Consider the following 15,657-nt stretch of genomic DNA (forward strand, 5'->3'; position numbering starts at 1 on the left):
TTTCTCGTAGATTTTTATAGAATCTGACTTGTTTTTTCAACCAGTGGAGTCGCCCCCCTGCTGGAAATTAGATAGAATGCAGTATCAAGGCACTTCTGCATTGGCTTCAGACTTGTGTTGTGGTTTTTGTTGTTGTTGTTGTTGTTGTAGTGGGTGAGTTTTAATACTGTGAAATTTGATTGTTCTCCTTTACTGTTGGGCTAGCATTTTTATCCTCCAGTGTTAGGTTTCCTGCCCTGATTAGCAAAAACAGATGTCAGTTAACACCTTAGTAGTCTATATCCACAACGTTCCACTTCCGGGATTGCTCTAATGCCGCTGGAAATTCCACCGGATGACAGTCTTTTTGGCTGGACTTTTTTATTTATTTTAAACTCTGGTGGATTTATGAGGACTATGGTTAACTGCTCCTCAGATCTCTGCACGGTTAATCAAGACAGCTAGCTATCTGTCCAATCTGAGTTTTCTGTTGCACGACTAAAACAACTTTGGAACGTACACATCAGAGATGTTCACGAGTCATTTTTTTGGAAGTCCAAGTCGAGTCTCAAGTCTTTGAGCTCAAGTCCAAGACAAGTCTCAAGTCTTTGAGGGACAAGTTCAAGTCAAGTCTCAAGTCTTTTGCCACGAGTCCAAGTCAAGTCTCAAGTCTCTGGCCATCTGATCTGTCCCTAACACTGTATTGTTAAATCTTATGAATTCAAAGCATGTCCTGTAGCTACCATCCATACAGTACAGTATCAAAATCAGTTGTAGGATAACTTTATGGGGTCTACTTAACACATCCCTCTAGCCCTCTGACCTGGTGAAATATTAACCTATGTCTGTCACGTCATATGGATACAACTATAAAGATACAATTTGCCTGTTCTCAGCATTAGCACAACACTTTGCGATGGTTAGCTTGTTACCTGTGACAATATACAGTATGTTAAATGTAACGTCTCTTTCACTCAAAAAAAGTGTCAGTCAAGTTGGTATCTCTCAGCTCAATTAACAGAAGCTCTCTTGACTCATGTTCAGCATTGCTTTATAAATGTATGTGCAAAAGTGTGTTTTCTTTACTGCACATTACAATGCATTTAATATTTCCCGCACTAACAAAGCAGCTGTATCACAGAAATATGAGCAATGCAGCTTCTCCAACAGCTAGGCTAGCATTACACGGTCCAAGTTCTCTTTCAAAAGTAAGAAAACCTAATTCAAAACCACACTTTTACATTTAAAATCATTCAAATGACTAAACATGTATATCTGGAACATGACCTTTCTCAACGTAAGGTGATGCAGTTCATTCAATTAGTTTAAACAGGGATGGGGGCGGGCGTGGTTTAGGTGTGACACACCTAAACCACGCCCGCCCCCGCTGCGACTGTTTGGCATCCCCTTTTCCAAACAGTTTCCAATTACTGCTTCTCAGATGTTTTTGTGTTAACAAACCATCTGGCCTGTCAGGTTCGCAGTTGGCTGCTCGGTGAGCAAGTTTCACTCAGTTCGATCATCTTTGAGTCTGGTATCCAGTTCTTGTGATACATTAATGGTTGCATGCTTATGGCATCTTCAGACATGGCTGTAATTATAGAAGAACAGAGAGGGCCATCGTTGTAAACATTTTCAGATTGTGCAAATTACAGGGAAACAAACATTTTCAGCACCTAACTCTGGAAAAAGTTGTTTTTACCTTTCCATTGTTGTACGGATTAAAGAAATGCCTAGTTTAGAAGTGCTGGTAGAAATATTTTTTAACCTTGGATAGAACAAGGCTGGCTGTTTCCCCCTGCTTTCAGTCTTTATGCTAAGCTAAGCTAAGCTAATTACATCCTTGCTCCAGCTTTATACTTAATAGCCAGATATGTAAGCGTGCTATTGATTATCTCATCTAATTATCTGTGAGAAAGCAAATATCTACATTTCTCAAAAATGTTGAACCATTCCTTTAAAGGACAATTCCTGCGCAAAATGAACCTAGGGGTTAATAACAGATGTGTACCCACTCAATCGTTCTCTTGGACATGTTTTCATGCTAATCAAATGTGTTTGTAGCTTGAAACAAGCTAGCGCGGACTGCTGATTAGCTTACAACGCTAGTATTCGGGGCACAGGGAAAGTAAAAACAAATCACTATTTTGTACCACTAAAAAGGCTCAAAATATCACCAAACTTCAACGGTAGCATAATGAGGGTCCCTAAATGTTATCAGAGAGGGGAAATCTTCAGACTATACAAAACACTGCGTCTCTTGGGTGTCGTGACGCAACAGGTCCCACTCCGTGCAACACAGACACTCCTGTTCGGTGGCCATAGCTTCACAATGTCCGCAGGTACACCTCCAGTTTCCCGAAGTACGAGGCTGTGTTGCGGCATTGACTACCGGTAGCTCTCTCTCTCTCTCTCGTAGCCCTTTCACGGAGCTCCCGCAGCTCTTCGTTCAATAAACTTTCTGTACACTTAGAATGTTCTCAATGCTTCGGTTAACATTTAGGGACCCTCATTATGCTACCATTGAAGTTTGGTGATTTTTTAGCCTTTTTATTGGTATAAATAGCGATTTGTTTTTACTTTCCCTGTGCCCCGAATACTAGCGTTGTAAGCTAATCAGCGGTCTGCGCTAGCTTGTTTCAAGCTACAAACACATTCGATTAGCATGAAAACATGTCCCAGAGAGCAATCGAGTGGGTACCAGTGTTGGGCAAGTTACTTTTAAAAAGTAATTAGTTACAGTTACTAGTTACTGCTTCCAAAAAGTAACTAAATTAGTTACTCAGTTACAAATTATAAAAGTAACTAGTTACTTCAGAAAGTAACTATTGCATTACTTTCAAGTACATTTTTAAATGCTAGATGCTAGATAATGGCAGCATATCCTACATTACATACCTGGCTACTAGTTTGTTCAGTTTGGTCTGAGACAAAACGTGTGGTGGGGCCTTAAAATCAAGCTTCAGTTGCTTAGGTCTCCTCCTTCGGTGGTCTTGGCCACTAATTTCGTGGAAGCATGCAACATTGAAAGATGTTTGAGTAAGTTTGAGTTACTTGACACTGACGTGGATAGGCACTTTTGCCCAGGGCATAATGTGCATTTCATGATTACATTCGTTCCTTTAATTTCTTGGAGGAGTAATGGCTATACATGTATATTTAGAGAAGGCTACTTTTGGATTATTTGGGCTCGCCATACCTGTCTATTATTGACTGACTCGCTTGAGTTGTTCGTTGTGTGTCCAACTATGCGTGCTTTCGAACACCCGCCCAACTCTACCTCTGATTGGCTTACCATGAAATTTTACTCAACCTCAGCCAAAGCATTTATGCGCTTGTCTCGTGCACTGCCCAGTGCCCATTAACCAAGGAAGAACAGTAAAAAAAGTCTTTGCCTCTCGGCTCAGAGATCTAGTTGGTCTGATGAAAAAAACAGCTTCAATTATAGTAACCCACCGCATTTTTTGGCAGTAACGGTAACAGCGTCATTAAGATGGGAAGAGTAATCAATTAGATTACTCGTTACGTTAATGCCGTTAGTAACTACATTCCCATCACTGGTACACATCTGTTATTAACCCCTAGGTTCGTTTTGCGCTGGAATTGTCCTTTAACTACTGCAACAGATAATGGCCAACTCACAGCATACTAACCAACATCTGGATTTGTGTGAGTGTTCGTATAAACACGCAACATTGTAAATGAAAACCATTGCTCGTTTTGGGAACAAGCCAAAAGAATACAACACAAAAAAACTATCGACCAATTTTCCCCACTTCCAAAAACAATTTATTTGACCAAGCAAACAATTACTTTGACAGTAATACAGTGTGGTGAGCCAAACACCCAGGGGCTTTAAATGATGTATATGCGTATCCATGTGTATTCATGTGTATTCATATGCACCGCTCATTTTGGTGTATGCTGTTTGTACATGTCAGTGTTGGATGGATTCAATAGACAGGCAGAGGAAGTGTCGGAGGAAACAACCTGCGACAATTTCAGGATGGAGGAGAGGAGGGGAGCATCCTGGGGCCAGCAGGGTGTGCTGGTGAAGGGGGAGGAAGTAAGTGGTGCAGAGAGGTGTCAGCGTCTCAGCAACAGCACCCCAGTGAGGTGTCAATCACGCACTGGCAGCAAGCAGCCCTTCATTCCACAGCCGTGCACTATTGATTTATTCATCCCGGCTCTTCATCCCTCCCCATCTCTGCCTCATACTCCGCCACCACTTCTTCCTGCTCTTTTTGTTATGTCTAACACCCACCTTCCGTCTACCCATTCTTACTGTGCTCTCTCTCACTCTTGTTGTCTCTTGCTGTGACTGAGAAATCAACACTGTCCACACACACACACACACACACACACACACAAGTCAAGCCTACACCCTCTCTTTTTGTTATCTGCGTAGCCATGAGTCCTCTGCTGTCATAATTTCCCCATAAGCCTAACGTGCGCTGACACCAATATTGACATTTGTGTCTTGGCTGATTGACTTTTTTTCTGATGGCAACACACATTACACACAGATGTACACACACAAACTAACATATACAAGCGTACATAGTTTGTCAGGCGAACAAGGGGAGGGAAAGAAAAAGGGAGAAAGAAGTACAAAGAGAAATGGCTAAATATCCAGAATTTTTTTTCCTTAAGCCAAAGGCCTCCAATGTATTGTTAGCAGAAACGCTACGGATGAAGAGATGAGTGGACAGGGTATGGGAGCACTGAACTTTAAATGCATTAAATTGATTCCCTTCCATCCCCCAGCAGAGTTAACATTCTCAACTTAGCTAACAAACAAAAAGCCATAAGGATCATAAAAGGATCAAGCAGTGCTTGTTCAGAAGTTTTTAATACTTTTCATATGAGATCTTGTTCGATTTTATGCTAAAACGCCTTCAACTTTCCTTTGAAGGCGTTCCTAGAAACCAAAGTTAAAGAAACTTCCTTTCCTCATCTGAGGCAAACCTTAAAATTACATGAAGAAAAAAAAAATCCAGAACTACGTCCTATACTTATTCATTAGACATGGGATAGATAATATCCATCTCCTAGCTGTTAATCGTGTTAAAACTCTTCTCAGTGGGTTCTCTGACCTCCTTTTATGGTTTCCTTTTGTGCATGCAGCGAGACGGGCTGCTGTGCTAACATAACTCGCAGGCATGTCCGTGATATCCGGTGGTGGGGGGTAAATCGGCGTGCTATATCAACGTCCCTGCGCACCAAGTCCCTCTACCAGCTTTAACTCCTCATTAATTAGATGAGCACATATGCAGGGTGGGTTTTTCAGCCCGCAGCGCTGACTACATGCAGCTGCTAGGACAACATGACAGTTGACAGACTGGCTGCAGAGAGTGTGTGTCTGTGTGTAACATCTTAAAATCCAGTTTTTCTACAGGTGAGATCATTATAATTGGCTGTTCTGCTTGAGTGTGATTTTGCAACAGGAAGCACTAATGCAATTTTGTCACTCCACTAGTATCAAGGTGTACTTTAGAGAAGCATCATGACTTGTTTGCTCCCAGGAGTGCAATAATCATCATTCTTGGCCACTTGGCTGTCACCATGGCATAATTGTTGGGTTGTGTTAGCAGTAAACAGTTGCTCATTTACACGTCCAGCAGACACAGAGCAACATTGTAGCATTCATTTGGAGTCGTGTTTCTGGCCACCTGATGAATATAAGTCCAATATAGAATCTTCTTTTAAGTCTGTGTTGGTCTTTACCAGTGGTGTAGTCTACTTTATTGTAGTCTCGCATTGCCAGACCCTCACAAACAGCGCTGCGGAGGAGGGTCTGGCTAGTCCACACAGCAATCTGGGATGGGAGAAAAACGTGCTCTGGTTTTATTGGCATTTCTTTAAACAGGGCTCTCAAGCCTCACGCATTCACCGTGAGACACACGCATTTCAACCAGTTCACAGTGTTCACAGACATTTTCAACACCTCACTGGAGACATGCCATGTGCCAGCCTGCTTCAAGACCTCAACCATCATCCCTGTTCCCAAGAAGCCAAGGACCACAGGACTTAATGACTTCAGACCCATCACCCTGACCTCTGTGGTTATGAAGTCCTTTGAGCGCCTTGTGTTTTCTTACCTCAGAGCCATCACCGACCCCCTCCTGGACCCCCTGCAGTTTGCCTACAGAGCCAATAGGTCTGTAGACGATGCAGTCAACCTGGCCCTCCGGCACCTGGACTCCGCAGGAACCTACGCCAGGATCCTGTTTGTGGACTTCAGCTCTGCCTCAACACCATCATCCCGGCTCTGCTTCTCATCCCGTCAGAGGCTGACCACCTGGTGACCTGGTGCAACCAAAACAACCTTGAGCTCAACGTTCTAAAGACAGTGGAGATGGTTGGCGATTGGCTGCAATCTGACGCTGCTCCAGGACCTATACACCACCAGGACTCTGAAGCGTGCTGGAAAGATTGTTGCTGACCCCTCCCAGCCCAGGCACAAACTCTTTGAGCCATTGCCCTCTGGCAGGAGGCTGAGGTCCATCAGGACCTCAACCACACACCACATAAACTCCACCACTAGCCTTATCAACAAGGCCCGGTACCCACCCTGACTCTCTCCACACTCCACCTCTGGCTCTACATGCCACTGTACTCTCTCTGCTGTAGCGTTCCTTTTTACTACTACTGTATTACTACTACTGTATTACTGTTTTTATTATTTATTTTTATCTTTATTAATACATACTGTGTGTATATGTTTATACTTATATTGTTTATATTTTTTTTATTCTTCTTATATTTGAGAATGTGTGACATGCACCAACAACACAATGACAAATTCCTTGTATGTGCAAAAAACGTACTTGGCAATAAAGCCCTTTCTGATTCTGATTCTGACATGCTCACACGCCACGCCTTGTATTTCTTATGCTGGTGAAGGCACAAACACATTGAAAGTGACAATTGACGCGCCTACATCAATCCCTCCTTTTTTCACATTATTTATGAACACATCCCAATTATTATTGGGCTTTTTAAAGAAACTTCGGTTACACTTTACTTGAAGGTATCTACATAAGAGTGACATGACACTGTCATGAACGTGTCATAAACATTATAAACAGGTCATAAACGTTTATGACATAACGCTTCTGTCATTAAGTGTCATTCGGTTTTTGTCATGACAAGTTATGGTTAGAGTTCATGTGTCATGACAGTGTCATGTCACTCTTATGTAGATACCTTCAAGTAAAGAGTTACCGAAAGTTTGGACACTCCGTATGCCGTTACAGATGGCAATATGTGCGCACCGTCATTGCGCAATTCACACAACCATTAATATCCTCTGCTCTCATGTTGCAACGTAAAAGCAAAACAAAAAACAAATAGAAGATGCATTCACGCACCACTATCACGCTGCCCTCACGCCTGGTGTAGTCAGTAAACATGCAGACAGAAGAAAGCATTAAATGGAGCAGACACTGATGTACTTTTAAAAGTGAATGGCCATTCGTGGCACAAGCAGCTACTACTCCTCTCTGTGTGCTGACAGGAGAACTTATGTGCCCATCAAGGTGTGACAGATATTATACATACATATTACATTACATAAAACATTTTTATTTGGATGAATATATCTGTAATTTATCAGATTTACCAATTGTTATAATTTCTATCGCTATTGGTATAATCAATAGTAAAATTGAACTGCTATCAAAACCCTTAAGATAATTAGATGTTGGAAGTTGGGGTGCAGGGGGTGCTAATAAATAAGGTCTCATGATTCTTAATACAAAAGTTCTGAACAGTCAGGAATAGATGTGTTTTTTCAATCAGGGAGGCAAACTCTTTAAAGTAATTAAGATCGATGGAATAATGGCATTAAAATGTGCCAGAGGCCAACAAATTTTGGCTTTTATGGCCACAAAAATTCTCCGGGGGAGCCTGCCCCTGGAACCCCCCAAACCCCAGATGTGATCTCACTCCAAATATTTGATTAAACTTGAGAACTCGTTTTAAACTGATAACAATCGTCTCGGGCGGTGCTAAGCACCGAGCAGGGCCACGGTGTCTCTGCAAAATAGTCTTGGGAAGGAACTTGTTTTGGTGGAACATGTGTGCGTTCAAAAGGTGTTTTATTCGTGCAACAGAAAACTCAGATTGGACAGATAGTCTAGCTAGCTGTCTGGATTTACCCTGCAGAGATCTGAGGAACAGTTAACCATAGTCCTCAGAAATCCACCGGAGTTTAGAATTACAACACAAAGAAAGCGGAAGGTAACGGGACATCCGGCCGAAATGAAGGACATACGGCAGAATTTCCGGCAGCACGGGAGCAATCCCAGAAGTTGAACGTCATGGATATGGACAAAGTTTATTGTAGTAGTCGTTGCTGCATGCTCTGCAGCGTTTGTTCAGTTAACGGGTCACTTTACTCGACCCGTAATAGTAGTAGTAACTATTTATACTCGCGCATGGAGGTCGCGACACTAGTTGCAGTCTTCTCCTGAACAGAGGTGGCGCTAATGAGCAAAGGCTACCGACTTTGCTATTTCTACGGACTAGAAGAAGAAGAAAAAGGTAAACAACGGCAGAACTGGCAGCAGCATTGACGTCAATGCTTCGATTTGATTCGATGACCTACTTCGTCGGATCAAGCCTTTCATTCGCCATAAAAGAACTCATCTTAACCCAGTAAGTTTACAAGAGAGACTTGCAGTCACTCTGAGAGTCCTGGCATCCGCTTACCCTCGAACTCGTCCATGCTTCCTGTTTCCACTTTGTCGCGCGCTACTAAAAAAAATAGAGCTTAAAATCGTGGCACGCCAGCGAGATCTACGTCATTTTGAAGTCACATTGGCGCGCGCCAGGTTGGCTGCGGCAACTGTAAAAAGGCCTTAAGATTGAACCAAAACAGCTGCCCAGGGAACCAATTAGCTAAAAGATGCTAAATCTCTGTAAAGAGCTGAGGGGAACTCCAGGGTAGAGTAATATTTCTCAGGGTTTGTTACTCTGAGCAACCCCTTATACATGGTCATACGACCCACTGTTCATATCAATATATTAATTAGTGCAATATATTTAATTAAGAATACTGAAACAATTTTAATCAGTGATTTCAGTAGAGATATTAGTCTAGGTGTGTGTTATAGTTTATCTTAAAGACTGGAAGACTGGAAGAGAACAGTGTATTGCGTCTTTCATTAGATTGTTTAAACATTAACATACACATACCGTTTCTATATGTGACTCCACGTTAATAACATAAGCACGCTTTGTAGGGGTTGCACAGGGGTTTTACTACGTATTTCTCAAGTTCTCAGGTTTTATACTGGCTTTCATTTTTAGCAGAGAGCGTACATCAATAGGTTCAAATGTCAGTGTACATGAAAGAAAAATAATCACCTGAGCAAAACATTAAAAAAAGGCCTATTAATTAAAAATCACAAGTCAAAAGCAAAAAGGCTAGAGAAAATAAAGTCAAAATTTAGGAGCAGCATACACGGGGAGATTTATCAAAACAGCAATTTCCTAGATACAGTATATCTCTATGCATCTTTCTTGCAACTTCACTTAGGCTTAGAATATCTCCACTTACTACAATAGTTATGCTATTTACCAATGAGAACAATCATATTAACCAAGTCAGATATAGATGATTTGTAGCACACCCTGCACACTTGCCCAACACAAGCGTGCCCCATCATCCCCTATCCAATTACAAGCTTGCCTCTCCTATTTGTCTCATGCTGTGAAGAGAGCCCAGCTGTGTGTGTGTTTGTGTTTGTGTGTGTGTGTGTGTGTGTGTTTTTGCTGTGTAGTCGTTCCCTTTGCATGTGCTGTAGTAAACGGGTCAGTGCGTCTCCTGGGTGAGCTGGACTAAAGTCTGCTGCTCACTGACCTGAGGCTGCATGTCTGCACAGGACTGCGGGTGGTGAAGTGACCTCAGATTGCGGCTTGGTTAGAGGGAGAGGCAAAACAAAGGCATGAATATGTCCAAGTCTGCCCTGTGCTCTGGTCACACCAGGCTGCATAAAGTCCAAGTCCTGGATTTAGAATTCCTCAACTTTACTCCCTGTAGAGGGTTTCCATATTTATCCCATAGGCACTTTTTTTTTTACACTGGCTAGTTTTATCAGCTGTATGGTATTTCACTTATATGTATTTCTATATTGTCCTTTTCTTAAACATAATTGGTGCATGCATTCCATGAAGGGCAGAGTAGCAGCATGCTAGAGTTAGTATAATATGAGATGCAGATCCAAATGTCATGAGTGATTACCAACTTATTTCTGAGCTTCTTGTGCTATCTCAGGTTTCCTCTGTTCTTAAAGCTTCACTAAGCAATATTTGTTGAATCAAATGAATCCCTGTAATATAAAAAGGGTCGCTTGTAGTGTCGATCCCAATGAGAATCAAACATTGTCTACTCTTGGTCGCCTAGCGACAACAGGACATTAGCAGCACCTGCAGTCCTCCATCGGTGGTTAGAAAGTCCAGACTGCAGAAAGAAAAATACAGATCCAGCCTAAAAGATGCTGTGGCCAGTGAAAGCAGCCTTGTATTGGTTAGTACTGATTTCCTAAGATACACATCAGATGGATGACTGAGAAACGGGACAGTAGGAAAAGCACAGGTGTTCAAAAAAGATGAATGGCTGAATTCCACTTTGGTGCTTCAGTTTCAGGGTCCTGGTATTGGGCATGCTGTCTCACTGTCACAGCTTACTGGGACTCTTCAATGTGTCTGCTGTGAAAAAGGAACCTTGTACAATACCAGAGTGAAAGGCTGGACAGATTAGGTGAACGGCTAGAAGTGAACCAAACATTAGAACAAAGACGCCCGTCTAAATTCTCAGAAGTTGGTGCACCTAACGCCAGAAACACACTGGAACACACACACCACAAATAGCCACGAAGCGCTGTGAAGCGGAGACACAGACACACAGACACACAGACACACAGACACAGACACACACACACACACACATACTTGTCACATGATCAAAAAGAGACTTGACTTTAGACAACATACAGTACATATTACCCAGCAATCGTCATTGCACATCTGTATATGACACAATACCAAAGAAAATAAGACATGATTGTCCGCGGGAGATCAATGTTTACATGATCCTCTTTAAATCGGTCTGAAATATAAACTATAACTGCTATAGCATTCATTCTTTTTGCACTAGAAAGCAAAGGCTTCTGTCTTTCCTGTCACCATGTTGTACGCTCGTGATGATGTCATCACGTTATGTGCCGTCTGGTCTAAAGCGGGCTGATAACCAGCAGTGGCGACAGTGTATTTCCCCGTAATGGGAGATTGTTGTTTACATGATTGTTCATGATCTTCTGTCTTTCCTGTCATGACGTTGTACGCTCGTGATGATGTCATAATGTTACATGACGTCCAGTGCAAAACAGTATATCACAAAAACTAAAATATAAATATAATTCCAAAAATATATAACTAAAAGGTACATATTTCAAGTGTTAAGAAAAGTTTTGTTCACGTTTCTACATTTAGAAATATTTTATGTATTAATTTAGTAAAAATTGATGAAAACACATGTCCGATTTTTATATTTTTTCATTTTTGACACCATTTTAATACTTATATTAATTATTATGGGGTATTGACTAGCATAACCTTTTAGCTTAGGTTGTACTGATTTTGGGGGTATGAAGCATTTGAAGATACTCCAGGAAATGACATCACAATAAGCAGACATACCAATTCAGGCACTGGAGGACCTTTTCTTTGGCAGAGTTCAAAGGGTTAATGGAATAGTTTTTTTTTAGATTACTAACTATTTTACCAACAAAATTGAAAACCATGACTCTCTCTATGTGCTCCCCCCCCTCCCTCCACCCCAAGGGCCCCCTAGTGCAATGGTACTGCCTGCACCGTCTATATTTACACCCCTGCGTCAGTACACTCCAACTTCGGAACTGAGGGGGGCTGAATTCAGTTTGACCTTTTTTGAGAACAGCTGGCTCACTTCTCCGATTCATTTAGAAATGCCTTGGTGTTGCAAACATACATCCTATTTGCACATTATTTCAGTCATTGTTTATCATTCTTGTTACATAGAAATGGATTCAACAGACATAATATTACACATCGCTACACATAATTTATATGAAGAATGAATGTGGACTTTTTTTGACCGCAAGAGGTTTTCTAAGAAGATGAAAATGGCAAGATGGCAGTTTGATCTTTGAAGCTAATAATACAATTTGTGGGTTGCAAAATAACTTTTGTAGGAGGCGTTCCGTGTAATAACACACCAAATTAAAAGTACATGTGAGATAGCACACAATTTGAAAACAAAAAAGCAAATAAAGAATGCAATTATCACATTTGCCTCACTCAAAGAAGCACATAACTCAAAATGCTCAGGGGCTTTGGAAAGAAGAATACCCTGAGGATTCTCACGCAGCCACATATTAGCATTTCCTGTGATGTGAAATGTGATAATTGTATCAAGTCACTTTTCCATGAAATTTGAGATGTGCTACATAAATCTTTTGTGAGCAGTTAGATTAAATGATCACATACTGTACTGTAGTTTTTCTAACCATGAAGTGTTTTTCTAATTGTTTTTAAGCTGGTGGCTGAGTTGGAAGAACTATTATAGCTAGCACTTCATTTCAGAGAATTCCACCCTTCTTGCTTCAATAAAAACCAGCTCAATTTTTCAGCAAAAGTGCTGCCTATTCAAAAATAATAACAGTTCTCAAATGATTACAGGCACAAAGGCCACCTGCAGCTCTGTATTCCTGACTTCACCAGCCTGCTCCATCTCTGAGACATTCAGACAGCAGTCTCATTTAAAATGGCTTGTCATAGCCTTCATAGGAACATTACCTGTTTAGCTAATGAATGGCTCTGCTGATGATCCAGCTCCTATGTGGTGACATGTTTTTCTCCACTTGGTTCCACAACAGCAGCTCATCACTTCAGCAGCAGCACAAAATGTTCAGCTGCATGTCGTCATTATCACAAACTGTGATGGTGAAGTGTTTTCTCCTCACTTGCAGTGAAGTGCAATAACTGATCAGGGTTTGGGGAGGATAGAGCCACCCTCTGACCATTTACGAAGCTAAATAGTTTGTTTTCCCTGGACTATTTGGTCAAACAAATATTATTTTGAATTTGTTGCAAAACATTTTTAGTATGGCTGTCAATCGATTACAATTTTTTAATCGTGATTAATCGCACGAGTGTCCTAGTTCACTCGCAGTTTTAAGATCAACTAGAACACTGAATTTTAAAGTGTGTGTTAATAAATAGTGCGTTGGTTGGTTGGTTTGCTAGCTAGTTGCTGACTTTGTCTGTCTGTGTGTTGTTTGGTGCTGGCTGCGAACCTTAATGCGCGGGACTGTAGGGTCCTCTGTTGGTATGTGATACAATCGATCAGTGATTTGATCCAGTATTCATACAAAAATTGATTGTAGCAGCTTAAACAAACAACTTCAGAATGAAAGAAAAAAAATAGGATTGTTGGCATAGTTGTGTGCTCTCTCATAGATTCATCCATTCGTTCCTCGATCCTGACTGCAGCCTATTTGAGCGTTCCAACATTTCCTTTGTAAAGGGGGAGCCCGTGGCTGCTCCCCTGGGGGAGCCTGTTGTGAACAAGTGGAAAATGACAGGTTCCTGTCTGGTGTTTGCCAGCCTCTATCGTCTCTGTCTGGTCATCCAGAAGAAAAACCAACATGCAGCACGTCCCACTTTAAAGTGACGGTGACAGGGACAGGGACAGGGACAGAGAAAGGAGTGATAAAGGAGGGAGGGGGGGGGAAGAAGAACTGGAGGGAGTTCCGTTCCCTGCCTGGTTTCCTGTACGGATCAGTGCATCCACATGTGATTGCACACCTGACAACATTTTTGCTTGGTCTTGCTTTCCTTCGTGGGTTTTCCCTGTCTTACCTTTGTTTAAATACGTAGAAGAATTGGTCATTCATGCATAAGTCTGCTTTATGAAGTTCTTTATACAATGTCTTGGACATTTGTATTTCTTTCTAATCTTATCGTCTCTTCGAATCTTGACAATAGTATTATTAATCTTGCTTTACTCTCTTGAGGTATGTACTATTTGTGTTCCATTTGTCTGGGAGCCTTTTTATTTATTTATTTATTTATTTCTGACATCTATCATTGTTCTTAACTTGAATTGAACTGTGTATAGTCATTGCCCGGCCCTCGTGTGTTACCTCTGACATTCTGTCTGCTGTTTGTCTGCAAACGTTTTTGATCTGTAGACTGTTAAAACCGAATTGCCCTTTGGGATAAATAAAGTTGTTTGAACTGAACTGAATCTTCTATATTATTCCTCTTTCTCCCCTCACCTGTCCTTGCCTTCCTCTCCCTGGAGGATGCTTTTGAAGTGCTGGCAGAGAGCTATGAATTCAGCGAGATGGAGGGTCCATGCCTGGCGTTCAGGAGAGCGGCGTCTGTCCTGAAGAGTCTGCCATGGGCGGTGCGGAGCCTGGGGGCCACTCTGGACCTGCCCTGCCTGGGAGAACACACCAAGGCAGTCATGGAGGTAAAGTAAAGCCCAGAGCCTGCATGCTGACAGCCAGTCCATCTGTATTATGTTTGGAATGAAACAGCAGTGTTTAATTTGGGCAGCCATACTAGTTTGATTTTCTGAAACCATACCCTGTGAATGCAAAGTTTTCGGAAGCAGACTCTCAAATTTCTGAACAAGGAGAGTTTTCAAATCCGTCTGCGTGTGCACACACTAAATGAATGCCACGCTCACTGTGATGGATTACCTCTCTCACCTCACAACTTTCAGGTCTCTTGAACTTTTTTTCGTACCGTTGTGAAATGATCTGTGGCTGCCTTGAAGGGGGAAAGTCAATCTAGACACTTTGGCAAATGCATTGGAAAATGGTAGCAGTAACGCTAAGTATATGTGATGTGATTAATGAGCTACAACACCCAAAACAGGACGGTTGTTTAATGTAGCAGTGAACTATAGACTGTGTAACAGAGAGAAGTGACTATGATGGTAACACTGTCCACTTTGATAATGAAAGCGATACATCTTCGCTGCAAATTTTGCTGTTGGTGGGTGTCTGAAATTGGTTTATGTCCCCCTCAGATAAAGATATTATATGCACTTGGGTGTTTTCAACTTTTTGCTGCTTCCCAAAGGATGGCAGCCATAGTCAGCTTGGATTCACAAATAAATAAATATCACGCAGTGGAAACCAGTCGAGTGAAACACACCGACACTTCCGGGTCTCAGAAATAATGGAGCAACACCAAATTTAGGGGTTTTCCTGGTTTCTCATATTTTAAGAGAAGGCAAACAATATGAGCAGCTGACAGACAGCGAGACCTTGATAAGAGAGAGAGAGAGAGAGAGAGAGAGAGAGAGGGATGACACCTTCATGGATTTGAAAGTTAGCAGCCGTTAAATCATATATAAGTCCATATATTCCGTACAAGGTTGAATACATTTAAATTGCAGGCTAGTAAAGCAGTGGTTTTTCTTTCACTTCCTATATTTGGGTCTGCTTGCGTTCTCAGCAAACTGAACTCTAGTGCGCTTGGAAGTAAACTGAGACCCCTGTTTTCCAGTGGTGGAACGTAACTAAGTACTCAAGTACCTTACTTACTTAAGTACAAATTTCAGATACTTGTACTTTAGTTGAGTCTTTTCATTTCATGCCACTTTCTACTTCTACT

At 41.6% G+C, this 15,657-nt stretch overlaps 1 protein-coding gene across 2 annotated transcripts in view; it reads left to right on the top strand.

Moving 5' to 3' along the window:
• dntt (deoxynucleotidyltransferase, terminal) overlaps positions 1–15,657 on the top strand; it is a 115,518-nt gene that overhangs the window by 13,247 nt on the left and 86,614 nt on the right. For both annotated transcript variants that reach the window (XM_031296858.2, XM_031296859.2), the window contains exon 4: positions 14,333–14,503. In XM_031296858.2, coding sequence (XP_031152718.1) covers positions 14,333–14,503 — 171 coding nt within the window. The remainder of the gene's footprint in view (positions 1–14,332; positions 14,504–15,657) is intronic.

The sequence above is a fragment of the Sander lucioperca genome, chromosome 15 (assembly GCF_008315115.2).
Source record: "Sander lucioperca isolate FBNREF2018 chromosome 15, SLUC_FBN_1.2, whole genome shotgun sequence".
Classification (NCBI taxonomy): domain Eukaryota; kingdom Metazoa; phylum Chordata; class Actinopteri; order Perciformes; family Percidae; genus Sander; species Sander lucioperca.